Below are 21491 nucleotides of genomic sequence, written 5' to 3'. Positions count from 1 at the left end.
GGCAGCCCTTCTTGGGCGCCTGGTTCAGGGCGTGACATGCCTCAGTTTTGTCAGAAACTGAGTAAACGCTTTCCTACTCATGAACAGGAAGGGGGAGGAAAATTTCTCCACTCTGACAGTAAGTGAGGAGAGGCCTCCTCCCTCCCCCCTCTTTCTCCCACAGATTCCAGTCCTTGGAATAATTAAGACTCCAACTTGAACAGCCTAGGAAAGGAGCAAGACCCAGGCGAGGGTCTGGAGGGAAGACAGGGCATATAGGAGGATGTGAAAATACTTGTTCTCTCCAGGTTGGCTTCTAGTCTCCAAGGGGACACTTCACACACATCCTTTCACCTTCAGGAATAAACTCGGCCACTGTGATTACAGCGCCAGTAAGAAATAAGACAGCAACCTATACCTTTGGAGAGGATTAAGTGGCTTCATTCTGTTTTTAAAAGTTAAGAAAAGTTCAATGCAGTAAGTATCTAATAATGTTTACTGAGAATCTACAGTGTATGACAGCTTGTAGCCAGGTGAAAATATAATATAGCAGTAAATTATATATATGTGTTTAAAAGTCACCTAAAATATAAGCTCTGCTTGAATCTTAAGTCTCCACAAAGGCCAAGGCTCTTAGCCTTGTTCATTGATTCACCCTAAACCCTACATTTGTTGCATGAATTGTCTTTAAAACTAACAAGCAAAGGAGCTCGAGGTCCAAAGACAAACGTGTAGATATTCATGAAAGGACAGAAGTAAAAATATTAGGTAGCATATTCAGTGTGCTAAGTCAGAGACTGACTTAATAGTTCCATGAGGGGGAAGCCACTTAGGCTAATACTTGGAAAGCCCAGAGGGTAAGCCTGGGGGAAAAATGTAAATGCAAGGAGAGGATGAAAGAAGACATTCTAGGCACAAGCTCGTCAGGAACCTGGAGGTGGAATCATCTTTGTAAGAACAGGGTGCCCAAAAAGTGGCAACAACTCAAACGTTCAACAACTGATGAACAGATAAACAAAACACAGTATATACATACAATGGGAATATTATTCAGCCATAAAAAGGAACAAAGTACCAATTCATGCTACAACACGGATGAACCTTGAAAACAGTATGCTAAGGGAAGTAAGCCAGACACAAAAGGCCACATTTTGTACTATTCCATTTGGATGAAATGTCCCCAAAAGGCAAATCCACGAAGACAAGATTTTATTATAGTTGCCAAGGGCTGGGAGGAGGCGTTGATGAACACAGGTTTTATTTTGGGGGGGAGAGAGGGGGCTAGCAAAAAGTGTTCTAAAGTTAGAGTTGTGATGCTTGCACAACTCTAAATGTGCCCCCAGGAGACTCAATTGTATGCTTTAGAAGGGTGAATTTTAAGTTTTGTGAATCATACCTCCGTAGAGTTATTAAAAAAGAAAGAACAGGACACCACCACCACCTGACTAGACGCTGGGATGGAGGTAAAGGAGAGAGAGTGCACACGTGCAGACAGCAGACACCAAGTCTGGAAATGCAGGGAAGAGCCTCATCACAGGCAGCTTTAAATGTCAGCTACAGAAATCTGCATCTTACCCACTCACTACAACCCAAAAATGGTGGTGGGCAGTGTTCTCCAGTTTTCAGAGTACTTTCCTAGACGTCAGATCCTTTGACCGAGGAGCCTCCAAATGTCTTCAGGTGCTAGCTGATTTATGGAGAGTAACACCTTTGGAAGAGGTACCTCATCTGCCCTTTGTGTGAATGGACTAAGGTGAGAGAAAGCCAGTTGAGGCTCTGAGGGTCTAATTTAGAGTCCAGACAGGTAAGATGGTGAAGGTGGGACAGATTAGACTGTGGCAGGTCGTCACGGGCCACCCAGATTTTCTGAAACGAGAGATGCTATATGTAACTGGGTGACTCACATCCTTGAAAAGAAGTTGCCACATTACTCACCACTGGGGACTTAGGCAGGTACCGTATCTCAAATTTTTCTACGAAAGCAAGATCCTAAGGGGTACTAAGCCCCAAAGATCTCTTGATCTCCTTGGTATAAATTTTTTGAAAGAAAGAGTACTCCAGGGCTTCCCTGGTGGCGCAGTGGTTGAGAGTCTGCTTGCCAATGCGGTGGACACGGGTTCGAGCCCTGGTCTGGGAAGATCCCACATGCCACGGAGCAACTGGGCCCGTGAGCCACAACTACTGAGCCTGCGCGTCTGGAGCCTGTGCTCCACAGCAAGAGAGGCCGCGACAGTGAGAGGCCCACGCACCGCGATGAAGAGTGGCCCCTGCTTGCCACAACTAGAGAAAGCCCTCGCACAGAAACAAAGACCCAACACAGCCAAAAATAAATAAATAAATTTAAAAAAAAAAAGAAAAAAAAAAAAAAGAAAGAGTACTCCAGACTGACAGTGACGTTTAGTATAAGACAACAGATTCTGAACTAACTGTGTAGGTCAAATCCAGACTTGGCAATTCATGAGCTGTGACCTAGAGCAAGTTATTCACCTCTCAGCTCCTCACCTGTGCATTAGGAATAATGATGGTTGGTACCTACCTGATACAGTGTTACGAGGACTGAAAGAGTTAACATACACGAAATGATGTGAATGGTGCCTATAACAAACTAAACAAGGCCCCCTCGTTACCCATCAGCTATGCTTTTCCTTCACAGCACTTATCACAGTTTATAATTTTATATTTACAGGTGCTTTTATTTAATATACACTTCCCCACTACACTGCAAGTTCCAGGAAGGTCAAGGACAATGTCTGCTTGCTGCCCATTGTATCACTAGGGCCTAATACATTAGGAGTTTAATAACTCTGGAACGACTACATCACCTGGGAATTACATATTCCGTTTCTAAGGCTGAGAGCCACCATAACTGATCAACAGCCCGGCTACTGCAGAATGAAGACGAAAAGAAACAAACGCACTCAAGGGGTAAAGGGCTCCATCCAGGAAGTTGAGGGGAAGAACCAAAGAGGAAAATGTTTTATTTTTCCAGTATGCTAACCTGATTGGCGAATGTGGCTCTGCAAGCCTAGTTTAAAAAAAAAAAGAAGAAGAAGAAGAAAAAGCTTAGCATACCGGCATTGCGTTCTGCAGGTGGTACCTCTGTGGCCTATGCAACAGGCCTGGTTGGGGAACCAAGGACAACTGATAAAAATTCTTTAAAATATCCTCAAATCTTTATCATTACTCATTCAAAATTCACAGCCAGATAAGCCTCCTCTTTGCCACAGAAATATGCCACATTCATTCCTACTCCCAAAACCATTATGATGGTGAAACTCTGCTATCGCAGCGCACATCTCTATTTAAATCTGCCCAGTTCATTAAAACCCATCTCTTTCTTCCACTTTCTAAAGAGCCTGTTCCCCTCTCATCCACACAGATCTCTCTGAATTCCTAAGCCCTCTGTCTATATTACACAATAGTGTCAATTGACATAGGAACTCATAGTATTTTCCCATTGCTTTCTGTGTTGACAGAGGCTTTCCAAGTAGGCAGGAAAACTGCTTCTCTGTAAGCACTTCTACATCCCACCTAAATGGCCAAGACAACAAGGACCAGTGAGGGGTACCCCAGTGAGTTGTACCTCTTCACCACTTATCAACGTTCTCTCCACCAACTCCTTCCCCATCTGTCAACCACAATCAAGGACTCAAGGAAAAGGCATGTTTTTATTTGCAAAAGAGTTTCCAGTTCCTTGGAGAAAGGTGCTGCGTGCGTAGAAATTCAGTATTTCATAACCTCAGTGGGAATTTACCCTGAAATACTTGGAGTAAACGCTAAATGAGATGCAACTTCCATTCATATGGGACATTCAGGATGAGTCAAGACTGAGGTCTCCAATACATCTGCTCATTTTCTAGAGTCGCACTCTAAGAACATCTGTGTAGACTTTGTGGAGAGCGTGTGCTCTGCAGGAATGTTCTGGTAACAATTGAAGAGGTCTTGTGGGCTGGGGTTAATGGTGATTGCCCGGCCCACATGGGGAGACCGGGGCCCCACTCCTGAGCTGTATGTGGCTCTTGGGACGTTGTGGGCATTGATCGCAGTGAAAACAGCCCCTCTGGGGTGGATGAGAAAGTCCTGATGGTACCTTGTTCAGACTGAGAAATACTCGTGACAGCTTCTACACTGGAGTCCAGGCCCCCTTCTCAATTTAGAGGGGAGGAAAAGGACCACTGCAGGGTCCACACCTAATTAAAGGCATTACTCTTTTAACTGTGTCTATAAAATTTCCTTCCAGGAATGTAACTGGCTAGCTGTCCACCAAAACTTATGTCAAACTGACCAACGTCTCTCTGAGTGTCTCTATCCTCACCTCAAGAGCAAGCTAACCGTGTGACCAGAAAACTAGAGCTACAAGGCTCTGACACACGTTTCCAACAAGTAACATCTCTGAGATCGGGATGCATCTTACAGTAGAGTTTATGCAGCAGTGTTATTGGTTCACTTGACGTTGCAACCAATTCAATGAAATTCTGTACGTGCACACACAACACCCAAAGTATTGGCCTCATCACCCAGTTATCCCGTTTAAAGCCGGCAAAACATATCAAGGGCCTATTACATAAGACCACAAAAATCAACACTTTTCATTGTGTTCAAGGAACTTGAGAGTAACAGCTCCAGAAATTATCTAAGCATTTTAGTGCCTACAAGCAATACTCAAAATAACTAGGAGATGTCTTGAAGGGGGGTTTAAAAAAGTCAATATGGGGAACTTCCCTGGTGGCGCAGTGGTTAAGAATACGCCTGCCAATGCAGGGGACACGGGTTCCAGCCCTGGTCCGGGAAGATCCCACATGCCGCGGAGCAACTAAGCCCGTGCATCACAACTACTGAGCCCACATGCCACAACTACTGAAGCCCGCGTGCCTAGAGCCCACGCTCCGCAACTAGAAGCCACTGCAATGAGAAGCCTGTGCACCGCAACGAAGAGTGGCCACCGCGAGCCGCAACTAGAGAAAGCCCACGTGCAGCAACAAAGACCCAACACAGCCAAAAATAATTAAATAAATAAATAATAAATAAATAAAAAGGGAATGTAAGCCCTTTGACCCAGAAATTCCACTTCTGAGAGGCTAGGCTAAGGAAATCACTAAGGGTGTATACTCCAATTTAGCTAGGAGGATGTATAGCACTGTTTATATCACAAAGCTGGAAACAAGCTCCTGGCTCAATAATAAGGAAAGGGTTAAATACATTAAGGTACATCCTTACTACGGCATAGTATAAAGAATTAAAGACGGGGCTGCAGAATGTATCCACTGGCATGCAAAGATATTCATAACGTAATGTAAAGTGAAAAGAAAATCAAATGTAAGTAAACACTATTATGGTACGATCTCGTTTTTGTAAAAATAGAGGGGAGTGAGTGTATGTGTGTGTTAACACTCGTACACACAGAAAAGGACATATATAAGATAGATACTAAAATGTTAACATTAGCTGTAGAGAAAGGAATTGTTAAAATTTTAATAAATTTTATAGCTTCTGTTTTTTGTGGGAGTTTTTTGCTTACTTTTATTTTTGGAATGGGGGAAGGGAAAGGAGGGGATAACATAGGTGAATTTACTTGCCAATAAAAAAAAAGATGTTATTTCGAGGGGAAAGAGGGTGAAAAGAAATTTGGGCCCAATGCCATCCAATTAGGTAAACAAGTGGCTTATGCCATCTTGGTAGTCTCAATAATAAAAACCAGATAAAATAAAAATCCAACGGAGTTATTTTTTTAGTATTGGGAGAAATGACTGCAGAGTTAAGTGCGTAACCCGATTTAAAATATGCAACAATATCCCAGAAGATAATCTCCGCTGTACACTGAAGCTACGCTGTGGCCCACTGCTGTTGGAGTGGGTACCACAAACGTCCAACACAACAACAAAAAATGGCATTAATATCCTAGAGCTTTCGATAAAGGGAAGTCATCTCAGGACTTTGCTAAGAACAATATGCTTACTCTTTATCCCAACCCTATATGAAAAATGCCCTAATTTGTATGACTGCAAATTAACCCATTTGGGGTGGGGAGGGCAGTGACGTATTCATGGTACATTTTCCGAGGAATATGACTGCAATTTCATTTTGGACAATATAATGCTTATTAGTTTTGTGGAGAGATTTCGGAGAGCACTGGGATAAGGTGGAGGACCGAGGTCAAATTGCTGGATTTCTGTGCCTGGGTCTCCTGCTCCAAGCAGCACCCAAGCTTTCCTGGGCTGACTTCATTAGTGAATAAGGAAACAACACTGTTTCGTGAAGTTCAGAATAAGCTCATACCAAAAGGATTTTTCTGTATAATCATGACCCATGATTCATAATAATAGTAATGAGAGCAATTTTCATGTTGATTAATTGTTAATTAAAAACGGGGGGGCTTTGGGAAGGCAGAGGAAGGGACAACTTAACGGTTAAAACTTCTCAAATGATCACCTGCCAAAATCAGGAACTCAACATATTCCAAAGCCCCACAGATGTTTTTGAGTCTTCGCTCCCCTCCCTACTGGCTTTTGTTTTTAAGATACAGAGTCAGCAGGCTGGGTGCACTGTGACCAAACGGCAACAGAGGCTAGTCCTGCAAAGGGCAAGACTCTTCCCTTTGATCATCCAAGAACATTCCTGATCAGGAAATTCTCACTTTTTGATTCAAGGTTTACCAGTAGTTGCACGAAGGGAAAGAGCTACAGAAGAAGCTGTTCCTCCACCCACTACAATCAGACACGCTTCATTCCCAAATGCATCTAAACCACAAAGTAACCTATGTAAAGCATGCAGGTTGGGAATATTTGGTCCTAGTCACCAAAGCTGATGCAGAAACGGTTCTCAATGCAAAGAATTCTACCGCCAGACATTATAGCTATAAGTGCTTAAATGTAGAGAGCAGATCATCACTGGTATTTTAATCTTTTCTTTGTAAAAATGTGTGATGTTACACAGATAATAACCGAAAAATAACTGATCTTCTACAAATGAAAAACAAATGCCAGATGTATACCATATAAGCCTCCAAATGAACGTAAGTCAATGTATATCTTCATATCTGTAAATTACTAACACTACAACATTAATCTTTCTCTCAAGTTTACTTATTAGGAAAATGAGAAAACCTACCAACACATGAGACACTGGAATTTAACAATTTTTCCCTGTAAACCTTTACAGCAATTCTACACTCCTCGATTCCTATTTAAAATACAGAGTCTTTCAACACATGTAATATCCAAATAAAACCTTTTCATACTGGGATCTGAGCATCCGCTTTAATCTTATCTCTGCAATTCTGTTAAGTGTCTGGTGCCCGTGATGTAATCCACCTCTCTACCCCCAACACACCACACTGTATCCACCAAACACATCAGCAGGCCTTTCTAAAAATATAGTTACAATATAAAGCCTAAAATAGTAGGCTAACGATGTTTCTTTGAGATGTTTGCCGTTTTCTGAAAACAAAGTAAGCCACAAAACCACTTTCAACAAAAATGTGTGTTTCTAATTATTAGTGGGAAGATTTATATTCCTAAAAAAAAAAAAAAAGGTGTGCCTGGAAGAAGTTCATTGCTGCAAGTCAGCAAGAATGTAAAGGCAAAATAATTTTGATAAGACAGAACCACTTTCCTCGCAATATAAATTCAGCATCTTGCCGTATAAATACTGGTATAATGAATGGTCACTTTAGAGTGAAGAGAAGGTGCATTCCAAAGCAGGGGCAAGGCCCCACATTTCTTCACATGGGCCTGCTATCTAACACAGAAACGATTACAAATGCCTTCTGTTAGTCAACCGGCAGAAGTCAGTGACTCTTAGCAGTTAAGATTTAGAAAAAATGAAGACGGTAGTTAATGCAGTATTCAAATCTTTGATTTACTTATAGGGTCTTCATTAGCAAATCACAGCACCCCAACGAATAGATCACACAAAAATATCCCTTTCTTCTCCTTTCCCCGTTCTGTATTTCTGCATCCTGCTGGTGATGGGTGTTTCAAGCAGCAGCTGAAAGCCAAGGTTAAAGCTGAAGGTCACGGTGGGTATAATTCTGCCCAACCTGGTTCCTTTTTGCGTCTTGGGGTTATGAAGCCACACTGTCCCAAGAAGTGTGTCCCACCTTACTTTGAACCTCTCTGGCACTCACAGTGGGTACTGCCTGGCACTTTAGACATTTGGGAGGGTGAGCAGGGAAGGAATTTTCTCCTTTCTCCCTTCCCTCCCTTAGCATGGCTAAAGCAGAGATTAATTTCCTAGCTCTGGTTTTCTGTATAACCCCTCCTCAAAACACAAAGACTCAGGATGGGCCTTAAAGAGTCCTTTTGTTTAGAGAGGGTCATTTCCTGCCGTTAGCTCACACCCAGAAACTCCCACCCATTTCTCCAGGAGGGGCACGGATTTTCTCAGTGAAAAACAAAAACAAAACAATCTCAGGCTTAAAGCCATTCCCCGCAAACAGCCTATCCCCCCCCACCCCGATGTATCTGGGCTGCTGCGGTAGCACAGCACAGGGGAGAGGAAAAGTGGGATGAAGCAGAAAAACCGGCAGAGGAGTTACAGTTCTCTTAACACGTAGCAGGTGTTGTCTGTCCACCCCTATGTTTTAGTTCGGGAAACGGACACTTAAATGACTTGTCCTACGTCCCTTAGGAAACAAAAAAAGGTGTAGTAATTTAAAAAAAGAGTACTGATGATTTGGTCAAGAACCGACTCCTACAAGGATTTATATACCACTGGTTATAAGGGTATCAGACAGTGGATGATGGTAAAGTTTAAAAAGTTTGCTCAAGGTCAACTATTACGACATAAATGCCACAAATGAGGATAATCCAATGGCCTGCACTTTCATGAGGGCCTCAGTGAGCTCAATTAACAGGCAGTCTGGTGACCAAAGCAAGGATGACTCAGATGTCTACATCCTGACAGTCACCTGTTGTGCTTTACAAAGTGAGGAAACACAGCCTCTGAGTCTGTGAGGCTGACTAGGGGGTATAATCTGCGGCTGTGAGGTGCCGGCCTAAGGGTTCACAGGGCTCAGGTCAGCCGCTGCCTGGTAGCTACCACACAGGTGCTTACAGGCTGGATTCGGCTAGCTAAAGCCCGCCTTATCCTGAGCCGCGTGCCTTTTTTACTTTGTAGGCAGAGGAAGGAAAGCACATTGAGCTGGAGGCTAGACTAACTCAAAGGGCTGGGAGTGCTAAGTCTATCTCCAAATCAATTCCACCTGGGTTATTAACATTAACTCTTTGCAACCCAACAGCACATCTGCAGAACAGTAATCAAAGTCATCTTGCCCTACTTTTACTTGTTACTCCACGGGCGGCCCACATTTCACTCTTGCTTCTGTGGAAATACGTACTTGGTTTCCATTCTAACTAGACAAAGGATTCCTTTACGTATGAAAACCTGTTTTACCCTCCCCAGCCCCCATCTCCATGGCATCAATCACTTACCATCCAAAATTTCTGGCTTAATAGCAGGCGGTAATTGTACTTTCTGAAGTACAGGGGGATGGGGACCCAGAAATGATCATCTTGAAGGCAGCATTAAAATTTAATCTAAAAACTGCTGGAAAAGACTTAGGACCATGTGGTATATTGTACAGGCCTCAGAATTTGACAGGTTGGTTTGTATTCCAGTCATTTAACAAATAACAAACGTTGGGCAGTTCTAGGCATTGTTCTAGGCATTGGAGTTACAGCCCAAAACAAGACAGGAGTCATATTCTAGGAGTGCAACACTTAAGTACCCAAGGTAAAGTCAGTAAGTAGAAAGTACTCTCTGGGAAATAAAATAAGGGGGATGGGACAGTGGTTGGGAATGTGGGGATACTTTGAACTTGGAGGTCAAAGGTCTCCCTGGGTGACATCTGAACTGACATCTGAATGAATGCCAAAGACGAGGCTGCCATAGGAACATCTGGGGGTACAGTTTCCCAGGCAGACAGAAGAGCACACGCAAAGGCCCTGAGGCAGGAACATATTCGGCAAGCTGGAGATACCTAAGTAAGGCCCAAGCAGCTGAAGCATAATGAATGAAGCTGTGATTCTTGGTGGATGAGGTCAGGGAGACCAGCAGGGCCCAGATCACATGAACCTTGCACCTGGCTGGAGAGAGTTTAAGCTCCTACCGCTAGTTGCAAATAAAACCTCAGACAAATTACTTAATCCCTCAGAGCCTCAGTTTCCTTATCCCTCAACATGGGATGAGAAGGCTTCATTGGGTTAAAGCGCAGTGCTTAATGTAAAATGTGCTATATTTAAAACATATAACCAAAAAGGACCTACTGTATAAGGCAGGGAACTCTGCTCAATACTCTGTAATAACCTAAGTGGGAAAAGAATTTGAAAAAGAACTGATACGTGTATAGGGATAACTGAATCACTTTGCTGTACACCTGAAACTAACACAACATTGTTAATCAATTATACTCCAAAATAAGATAGAAATTAATAATATGCAATGCTTAAAACAGTAGACACTACTCAGTAGATGCTTAGTGAATTAATGTGCCAAGAATCCATACATGCTTTTACAAGTTTGATTATATTTGGACACGCACCTGATCTTCAATTCTCCAATTTTCTTACACATATGCAGTAAGACTGAAAAAAATTTTTGTAACAAAAATGGTCTCAGCACTAGCTCTAACCATTTTTTTTTTTTTTTTTTGCTCAATGCTGGGAAAATGCTTGGAGGTCTTGGTAAAGAAGGAAACAGGCTTACAAGGGTAGAGAGGAGAGGAGGCAGAAATCAGAACAGGGCGACTGGACTCCAGGACAGCTCATGTTCCTTCTAAGGATAAGCCAGTCCCTTTTATCCAATTATCCAACGTTTTCAGTCTCCTGTCACCCAGCATCTCAGGGCATGCACAGGACAGAAGCGCAGCGTGCATGTGCGTGTGTGTGTGTGTGTGTGTGTGTGTGTGTGTGTGTGTGTCCCTTCCCTGCCCCAAAACACAACCTGCTGGCTTAGAGGGATACTGTTATTTAAAAACAGATGCCTCTTTGGAAACTCACACATTTTAAGTCCTGTAAATTACACATGCTGGGTAAAGTAATTACACTTTCATAGCACTTCCCCTCCCAGCACAAAGGAAATTCTGCTACTTCTATAAAAAGATAACACTTTCTGTGCTGTCCCTTCTCTCATGAGGCCAAAACTATCTATCCTATAGGTGGGCGTAAGAGAAAAGTTCACAAAACAGGATCCTGGGGATCCGAGGGAAAAAAAATATGTTTTATCTCTAGGATTTCTTAGAATAATGTTGGCCTTCTGCCAGCATATCTACCTGACGACATAAGAATTTAGGAAGCGCAGAGAAAGGAACGTCATTTTAAAAAAAAAAAAAAACTCACGAGAAGTAAAGGCTAACTGAAAGTGGAAATTAGTCTCTAACTTCTTTTCATGGGTTGGTGAGATGTACCTCAATTCTGAGACTCCTGGGTTTCTCTGTACCTTTGCAAAATCCTAGGGGCTGACATGATTGAGCTAGGCTGCTTTGGCATTCCCTCTGCGTTTTAAATTTGTGTAACAATACTGTATTACAGCCTGGAATTTGGAACCGTCTTCCTGGTGTGATTGGCCTTTATTACTGCCATTTCTGGTTTTTTTTCTCCAGTATTCTACATAATGTGCATTATAATGGTTGCAGCAGGGTTAAAACCTATGAGAAATACAAACGCAATTAAATTCCTGGACCGTTTTTCTTTATTCACTAGTTGACACTTAGCTGTGAGCAGAAAAAGTAGCTAACTTTTAGGAAAGCACAAATGAATAAACTGAAAATATGACCCACGGAAGAGATGACTTTGGGCTCTAGCCAAAGGCTCATTCTAACTCCCCCCAGCCCCATAAAATGAAATAAAGAACAAAGCAACTCAGGCAAATTTTTTCTTATAAAAATACTCAAGCCTCTCCAGGCCTTCCATCTTTACCTCCCAAACCCATCTACAAATTTTATGTCCCTTCTAGGTACAGGGTTGGGAAAAGAAAAGGTTGTAAGAGCCTGAGAATTAACTGCAAATTTTAGAGGAAAACAATTTGCAAAGACTGTTGATGAAAGCAAAAAAATATATATATATGAAATACACTATATATACCCAGTTTTTTAAGCTCCCCCGAATCGGGCTTTCAAATGGTTAAATGTCCTGAACACTATTATAACTAGACGGATATATGCAATACATTATGTTCCTGAATTAAAAGAGTGCTTTAAAAAAATTTGCTCCAAGTTTTCCTGAGAATTTCCAGTTCTCCACACCCCCTTTTTTTTTTTTTTTTAAACACAGCTTCAAATTTTAAGTAAACTGTCCATCTTTTGTTGCCTACCCTCACAAGGTTTCCTAGGAGCAGGGGTCCCACGCCCTCTCTAATTTTCTGGGCACTCAGTTCATAGTATACAGCTTTTCGATTGCTAGCTATATAATCTTCAATTGTTCTGAAAGACCTCTCCTCTGCACTTCAAACCCAACCCTCTCGGTTGCCTCTTTCCCTTCCAGGTATTTTCTGCTTCTACAAATACAACCACCATTTAGCTAGTCATCCAAAAGAGAAACCCAAAAGGCTCCACAGATGCAACTCCTAGGCTTCTCTCCTGGTCATCTGACAGTTACTGCAGCCCCTGAACACCTCTCCCGCCCGGCTCAGTCACCACCGCCAGCCACTGCCTAATTTTGAGACCAGGACTCCTACAGTGTTATAGCCTCCAAATCCAGTGCATCCCCTTTGCCACAGGAACATCTCAGAACGCCAAGACCCGCTGCACAGAAGCCCAGCTCCCATCACAGGAAGTCTTTCCTGGTCCCTGGCATGGAAGCAGAGCTCCTCTATCCTTCCCCCGCCAATGCCTCCCTCCCCTTCCCATGTCTCCCTCCCCCTCATATCCTGACTTCCCTTCCTCTCCCACTTGTTTTCCCTTTTAAGCCTCTATCTTCATTGAAGGTCAATCCCTTTGACTAGACAATCTTTCCCCTCCTGTCTCAACCCTTCTTCAACTGGAAAACCAATCTCAACTATCACCTCTTTTTTTAAAGCTTTCTTTGATGTATATAGCTCCGTCACCCTCTCCTTCTGTTGCTGACTGGTTCCCAACTCAAACTACCGCCTCACTTAATTCAACACAGTGCTTTACTGTACCTGTTCACACAGGGCCATCGCCACTAAACCTGGGCGCAACTTGGAGTAAGAGCTTCGTCCCAGATCTTGGGCCCCCCAGAATCTGAAAGTGAAGGCCCCAGTCACTCAGCCTCTCAGTGCCTCAGTCACCTCCCCACATAATGAGGGTCCTCATCACCGCAATACCTACATCAGCTCATTGTGAGGATGAGTCACGTGGTACATATAAAGTGCTTGGCCAGTACTTGACACAGAATACTCAGAAGTTAACAATTCTTACCTGAGTGAACAGCTTAAAAGATGTCTGAAAATGTCCCAGGATCAAGTATTTCAGTATTTTCTCTTTCCGGCGCTCAGCAAAGACGACTAGGCAACAAACTAGGCAACTCTGTTCTGATAAGCTCCGCAGTCGAGCACTCCCCGCTCGCACTGAAGTAGTTTGCAATATCCTCCCCGTACACTTAAAGATAGGGACGTGGGTTCAAGGAATCATACCCAAGTCATCCCCCATGGACAGATAAGCTCATCCCCCATGACGCCCTCATATCAACATAGCATCAATTTAAAGACCTGGTCCCTGCCGGCCTCAAGCCCAGAGAGCCAGGCCGCCACTTTTGCCCCAGCTATTACTCAGGTTCATTCTCTTCATTCCTTCCTACATTTTTTCTTTGACCAAAGCAAGCACTGTTCAAGAGGAACATTTGCATTCCCTTTCCCCTACCCCCAAGGCAGACACTAAGGTGCCAAATGAAACTGAACACAAACATTCCAAAGTGGCCATCACACAGGGCAGCCTCGTTTGGGAATGCTGTTCTAGCACCATTGAACCAGAGCTTCCAGAAACCCCTGTCCGAAAGGTCAAAATGAATCCCGCAGCAGAAACCAAATTCTAATAGTGAAAACCCAACTGCACCTTGAAATGAACGGGCCCACATTGGCAGTGGCTGTCGGATGAACCAAGCACACTGGCCTGTGGGTGCAGATGGAGGCTGCAGGTGACAGGTGGGGGAGGTCATTTCCTAGAGGATCCGTCCATCCATAACCGGCTCTAAATCCCACATTTAGGAAGTGGCTGCTTTGTGACAGCTCACCTATTCAAGGTCATCACCACCATCCCCACCAGTAAGGATATTTCATATGCTTATAAAGAATTACATGTGCATACATGTGTAAGTGTGTGGTACTTACCTTGTGCTGGGGTACCAACTTTGGGTAGGTGCTGGGGATTGGAAACACTGTGATAAGACAGCATAGATCTTAAAGGAGAAAAAAAAAAAAAACCCAAAAATGAAATGTAATGATCCAGGAGTTAAACGGAGATAACATATGTATCTCCTGGAATTCTAAGGAAAAGCCTCTCTTTGGGATAGGGCATTCAGGTGATGAGATCTTGCAAAATGTAGGCTGAAACTTGACTTTTGCCTGGAAAGCAGTTCAAGCTAGACCAAGAGGGAAAGGGTGGTTGAAACAAATGGTGTGCAGAGTATGTACGGAGGTACCTTAGGAGGAAGCTTGAGTGCCATATTTGGACTTCACTGAGTGCTGAAGGAGCTAGGGTACCAGAGGACCCAGCAGTGTGTGTTAGAATGGATTGAGAAAGCACGTTAGAACAAGGAGAGCAGCTGAAGATCACTAGGAAGAGACAGGATAAGGGAATGAGATAAACATTATGAGGAAAGGCTGTGAGGATCAGACGCCTGATTCCCCAGGCCAGGCTTGGCAGCAAAACGAAATGTGACCAACCCAATGGTTTTGTGACACCTACAGATATTTCAAGGGCATTTATTGAAATCTAGGAGAAAAGACATAAAATTGCTTTTCTTCCTATGTTCATTATAGAAAATTTAGAAAACACAGAAAAGCACCAGAAAGTAAATAAAAATGATCTGTAATCCACCAGATAGTTTTTTTTATTAATGTTTGGTTATTTTTTAAAATTGGCATCACATAATATAAAACTTTTATTTTTGCTCTTTTCACTTTATGTCATGAGAATTAACCCCTCAATTAAAATGTAGAAGCTGGAAGAGAAAGTCAGATTCTCTCCTGCAGCATTCAGAGGGAGCAATACCAACACCTTGACTCCAGATTTCTAGCCTCCAAAACTGAGAATAGATTTCTGTTGTTTTAAGCCACCAAAAAAAAATTTACACGCACGCACGCACACACGTACATTCTTTAAAAATGTGGCTTTTAATGGCTACCTAATATTCTCTTAGAGGAATTACACCATGATTTACTTAGCAATTTCGCTGTTAGGCACAGAGTCTCTGTGAATTTTCCCTATCATAAATAACTCTAAGCATCATCCCTTTAAATAAATCTTTGTGCATGCTTATTATTTCCTTAGGGTAAATTTCTAAAAATAAAAGCGCGGAATCAAAGGGCTTGAAATTTTCATATACAGTGCCAAGTCCTTCCAAAAGCTGCCGTGATTCGTATCCCCATCGCAGTGCACAAGAATTCCCACTTCACTGCCCCATCACAAACGTCAAAGGCTTTGGTCCTCAAATAAGAGCATCCAATCTATCTATCCAACAAACAAATACCGTTAGAAACAGATGACAAGTGAGCATAAGGGTTTATCAGGGAAATTTTAAAACCACTACTGGAAAAATAACTCAGAAATGCATGCCATATTGGCAGTGGTCCTGCAGCAACATTTTACTATGAAGTCACCACATTTTCATCCAAGACACTGTCACCAAATCCTATGTATGATTGAATTATAAGTTTATTGCATTTGATTTGATTTGGAGTAACAGACTCCAAACTTGGTTAAACTGTACAAAACCATTTTGTATTTTCCCCAGGTCATAATGTAGATTAATCTTATTGCTCAATGAAAACCCGCTGTTGCCGCAAACTACCACGGTACCCCTTCTCTGTGACAATTACATAAGAAACAACTTCTTCACGACCCCAATATTTGGGCAAAATTACTAAGTACTTTAAAAGGCGGAATGCGAGGTAAAAGATTTGTATTAACTTCTGAAGACCTGACTCTGTGTGATTTCTGCCCAACATCTGACAAACATCTTTTTGATCAATAGTCCAACAAGGCCAGGTTTTTCTGTTTTAGTTTTAAGTACAAGAATGTTCAAAGCAATTTAAGGAGAAATTACTCTAAAACCAGTGCTTCAACATAATAACACCTTTCAGCAATGATTTGTAATCAGCCTGAAAAGTACCCAATGACACAGATAACATAAAAGTAAAAATAAGACCAGATTACTGTTTATCTGATTTCCATTTTGAAAATTCAGTGACCAAAAATATTTTCTATCTACTACTAGAATGTCTCAATATACGAAACTTAAACGATAAGACAAATAATTATGTCTGTTACTTATATATTTATTAACTTTAGTAAAGTCGGTCAAGTGAGAACTGCCAAGTGTTTTAAGAGAATACCATCTAGTCCAAAATTAGAGGCAAATTCTTGGAATTATTTTATTAATTGTAAAGTTATGTAAGAAAGTATCTACCGCCCTATACATACATATACAGAAGCCTTGTAAATCTCAGATCCCAGGGAGATTTTGACAACTGGTTTTTCGTTACAGGGACAACTTGCATAGGAACACATATGTATAGAATACTCGAAGTCAGAAAACCAGATGTATTCTTACAGTTGGCAAGCCAAATCTTAAAATTATTTTACCTCAAAGTTTTAAATACTACCCAGAGCAGAAGACTACTTCCTGCCCAAGTTCTCAAAAACTTCCAACCCTAAAAAGCTGCAAAAATTCTCCTAAGTCCTAGACTGTTCCTTCTATTCAATTGGAACCAAAGTAAGTGTTTCAAGCATCACTGTTTCAGAGTGGGCTTTAGAAGCTCTCGATCAGGGCTGAAATGTACTGGAAAATAAAAGGAACTCACTTTTTTTAAAAAGTAGAAAAAAAACCCTGGATTTTATAAAGTGATAAAGTCTAAATTACCCTGATTATCTATGAAACTATTTTCTCTTAATAATGAGTGGACTAACTCTTCCTCATCAGCTCAATGGCTATCAGAAACTACAACAGAACACATTTTTCCTCTCTTGTCATCACGTGTATATACATTGTATATGTGTGTGTTCTGTTTACTGGAATCCTTGGCCACGGCTTTTAAATGTGTTTGAGAACAAATTGCTGATCCCTGGGTGGGCAGGGAAAGGGTCCAGGGCGGTGGTTTTGTATATTGCTGTGCACATTAATGGGACACACCAAATACCATATTTATTTTACTTGTGGCTTTCAGGGTTAGGAAAGAGAGGTTAGGAGTTTTTCAAAAACAAAACATAAACCCCAAGCAGGGAATTAGGGCAAAATTACCTAGATCATTCAGGCCAACTTACTTTCTTTTCCTGAATCTTTAACATTATAAAACTTCTCTCTTCATGGTGTATCTGTTTTGTCTGTTCCACCTCTTGTACAACTTGGGTTCTGAAATCTTTTAAACTGTCCCCTTATTTTTAAAATAACAAGTATCTTGCTAAAACTGATATTTTCTAGAGCCACAGGCCATTCCCACTGGTTAAGAGGCAGTGATTGTTACTGGGATCATCTGATTCTATCATACTAGTACCCAAGCTTCACACATTAAGACGCCCACGATCAGGGCAGACAACTTGCCAGTGCTGTCGGCAGTTAAGCTGTATGGGTCGAGCAGAAAAATGTGACTTTTCTCTACCTAATTCTGTCAAGTAGGTTATGGTTTGGGGTCACTCAAACAAACAAAAAAAATCTTTGGTTTAACCTGATTAACTTTCCAAGTTCTCAATCAGGTGAAGAGAGAAAGACAGTCTCATGTAATATATTCTTACCCTTAGAAGTCAACAGATCGCCAATCTAAGAGACACAGAAAGGTTTCTGAAGCCATTATTATCTTGGTATGTTAGCTGAATTAGTTAAACACAGCAACTCCTTAAAAAAGCAAACATTTTTAAAATTTTATCTCAGTGGTAGGGAAAACAAATAGCAAAGCAGCAGGTAAGTTTCAAGAAAAAAGCGAAACATGCAATTCAAGGCTCCATCTCTTTGAAAAAGAATGTCAGTAGTACTCCACTTGCAGTTAAAAAACAACTAGCATGTAAGCAACGCTTTCCAAAATAACAGTTTAATAAAGGCAATTTCCTCAGGTGAGAAGGCAAATTTCTGGCTCACAGCAATTCACCTGGGGTTCACGGCAATTCACCTGGGGCTCACAGCAATTCACCTGGGTTGCACTACCTTACAATCATGTTAAGAGTAAAATCTTGTGTTTATTTTGCATTGTTTTGCAAGGGCTTAGGGCTCCCCTCCGTCTTCCCCATTTAAACAGTTCCTATCTTACAAGTGCACAAAGTGCTGAGGGCTTGTATGTTTTAGTTAAATCCTCCGCAACCTTTGTTTTCACTATCAGAATTTTAGTTTACACACAACACAGTATCTCCATAATAATCTCAACATCCTAATCGCTTTAGAATCAGTTTACCTTTCGGTCAACCTCATACATCAGCATGCAATACCTGTAAAAACGCTTTTACCGAGACTGCATACTTCCTTGCACCTAAACATAAAGTTCCTTTTAGAATGTTTAAAGTCGGTTTCGTGGGCTTCTTAAAAAGTAGGCGGAAAGTATTGTTTACTGGGCTCCAGATAATGTACCTGCAGGAACTGAGCCATTTAACAGGATATTACAAATATCCCAAGTACAAAATTCTGAAATGTTTGTTCAGGAGTTCCCCCCACGTTTATCGAATTTTGTTTCCACCAAAGGAACGCTCTGCAGCCGTTAACATATTTACGGTTGTTACGGACGCACCACATGAAATTGACGCTCAGACGTCAAAGTCCTACTAAAATAGCCTGGATCGTCACTTGGTGAATTGCAAAGTTTGAAACTCTTGTATTCAACTTCTGCTCCCCACAACCGCAAAGCCCCTAAACTTACAAAACCTAATCATCCAGGTTCGGGGTCTTTGACTCATCAGAGAAGAATGCGGCTGAAGAGTTATCTATTAATCCAAACTGCCTCAGCTGAGAGGATACTTCAAGAACTTTTCACATTGAAAGGGAGGGGGCAGGGAACCGAAGGTGTCTTTTAACGAGAAACTTTACCCGATTTTCTTCCTTAAGCCACATAAACACACCCCACAACTTGCAGCCCCAGACGCAGACCTAAGTGCTGACCCTCCCGGTCCCAATCATCTGAGGTCACCCAGGAGTCAGCTCTCGATTCCGCTTTTAAAATCCGGGGCAAACAAAGCTGAGCATTATACTTACAAAAGTCTCAGCAAAGTCCTCAAAGTTACGCAATTTTAGGCACGCAGACGCTCGCGGACCCACAAAAACACACTCTCCGATGATACAGCCTCCCGGGGCCACGGTTTGGGGCGGTGTCTCGGGGCCAGGACGATTCCCAAACCCTCGACCGCGGCGCTCCCTCCCCGGCGCAGCCCGGCGCCCCGGGACCCGCGCCCCGCCGGCCGGCCGCCCGCACTTTACAGAAAGCCAGCGGCCGCCGTCCCAGGTCGTACCCGCCACCGCACCGAGCCACTCCGTACCTCTTCCTCCTGAAGGTTGGCCTCGTTCGGGGTGTTCTCCTTCTCGGCTTTGCTGCCGTTGTTCATCTTCCCGGTCCTCCCTCGCCGGGCAGGGCTGGGGCGCGGGGCTGGGCGAGGGCGCGCTCGCCCACTTTTCCCTTCCCCGGGCGCTGCGGGGGCTGGAGCCGGGGCAGCGGCGGCGCGGCTCGGCTCGGCTCGGGCTCGGGCTCGGGCTCCCGCGGCGCGGCGAGACAGCGGCGGCGGGCGACTCAGGAAGTGCGAGGGAGAGACGGGGCAGGGCGAGGCGCCGGCGGACCGAGAAGGGGACGGAGACAATCGGGACCCGAGAGGGAGACCTGGAGAGGGCGGGCGGGCGCGAGGGGAGAAAGGAAGAAAGGATGGGGCGAGGACGCGCGTCCCAGGAGTGAGCCCAGAGAGTTGGGGATGTGGCCGAGTAGGGGCCGGGGGCGGCCGCTGCCCGAGCGTAGCAGCTGCTGGAGGGAGGGGGCGAGGGGTACCCGGAGAGGAGCAGGAGGAGAAGGAGGTGCGGGTCAACGGGGCGCGGCTGGGACCCGGAGAGCCGCTGAGTGCGCGCTCCTGGCTGGCTCTGAGAAGTACGGGCTCCAAGCAGCTCCCCTTCTCTCGCCTGCCTCCCTCCCTCCCTCCCCTCTCTCCTCCTCCCCGCCTCCTCCTCTCTCCGCCCTCCCTGGACATGGGCTGCCGGCTGGAGCCGGCAGGAACGGGACGCGGGACGGCAAGCCCCCCGCGGGAGGAGGGGCTGCGCCGAGGGCGGCTGCCCTGCGGCCGGATGGCGCGCGCCTGGGAGGGGCGGCGGGCGGCGGGCGGAAGCGGCGGACCCCAGCCCCCGACGCCGCGGTAGGTCGGAGGGCGAGGGCCGAGGAGGGGGGAGGGAAGAAGGTCAGGTCCTACCTCTTGCACGGTCCCTGGGGATCGCCGAGCGTTTCGCGCAGCTTGGAGAGGGGTTTCGGGGAGGCAGGCCCTGCCCGCGCGAGGACCTGGAAGTGTGATGTGCTACTTTCGTTTGCTTGCGCTTCACGAGGGATTCGCACCCCAATCCCTACCCCTCCTTTTCAGTACCGGCCTAGACCTATTTCTTCCCTTCCTAGTCGGCAGCTTAAAATGACAGGACGCGAGAACTCGAGTGACATCCGGGGGCAGCCCGCTCCGGGCCGGCGTTTTCAGGGCGCAGCTTCAAACCCACCTCCGACGCCGGGCCCTCGCAAACCTCTCCAGCGTCTCCGAACCCGCCGCCCCGGTTCAGACTCCTCTATAGCCCTTTTCAGACTGTCCTGGAATTGTTTACCTGGCTGCTTCTCTTTACTCTTTTGGGAGATCGTTTTTGGAAGACGAGACCGGGCCCTGTTTATCTTTTGAATCCCATGGCTATTTGAGTACGCTATCTGGTATACAGTAGGCGCTCAATAAATACTTGTCTGAGGGAATATTTCTCACCGCCAGGCGAACTGGAGGCCAAGACAGATGATATTCAGAGGGTCAAAGCCGCTGAAAGAAGGGAGACTCAGCGCTCTGGGACGTCGGCGCACTATGCTTGTTTACGCACCAACCTCGGAAGGAAGAACTGCCTGTTTCTGTTTCCTCCTCTGAAATGGAAGTAGTTCTATTTATCTACCAGGAGTTTGCTATTAGAGGAAATTATAGGTTGATAGATAAAACTAAAGCACCTGGCACCCATTCGGACCCAGTTAAGTCTACCATACCTGGGAGCTGACATGATTAATTTCCACTTTCCCTGAGCCATCGAGAACTTTTACAATATTGTATCATTTAAGCTTTCAAACTTAGTGACTGCTACAAACACATAATTTAAAACTCCAAACATCGGTAGATTTCTCCCTCACTTCTCACTCCCAGGAATTCTCTCTCA

General features: G+C 44.1%; 1 protein-coding gene across 5 annotated transcripts in view; it reads right to left on the bottom strand.

Annotated features, from left to right (window-relative positions):
- The window catches only part of RBPMS (RNA binding protein, mRNA processing factor), a 187075-nt gene extending 166877 nt beyond the window's left edge, over positions 1–20198 (bottom strand). For 3 of the 5 annotated variants that reach the window (XM_032618439.1, XM_032618435.1, XM_032618437.1), the window contains exon 1: positions 19607–20014. In XM_032618439.1, the coding sequence (XP_032474330.1) occupies positions 19607–19672 (66 nt within the window). In that variant the 5' untranslated portion in view covers positions 19673–20014. Of the gene's footprint in view, positions 1–19606 lie in introns of all 5 variants that reach the window. The other 2 variants (XM_032618436.1, XM_032618438.1) reach the window with 2 other exon arrangements.
- Positions 20199–21491: the final 1293 nt, after the last annotated feature.

Source organism: Phocoena sinus, chromosome 21 (assembly GCF_008692025.1).
Source record: "Phocoena sinus isolate mPhoSin1 chromosome 21, mPhoSin1.pri, whole genome shotgun sequence".
NCBI classification, from domain to species: Eukaryota; Metazoa; Chordata; class Mammalia; order Artiodactyla; family Phocoenidae; genus Phocoena; species Phocoena sinus.
The sequence above is the reverse complement of the archived record's forward strand: the minus strand, read 5'-3'. Positions and strand labels throughout refer to the sequence as shown.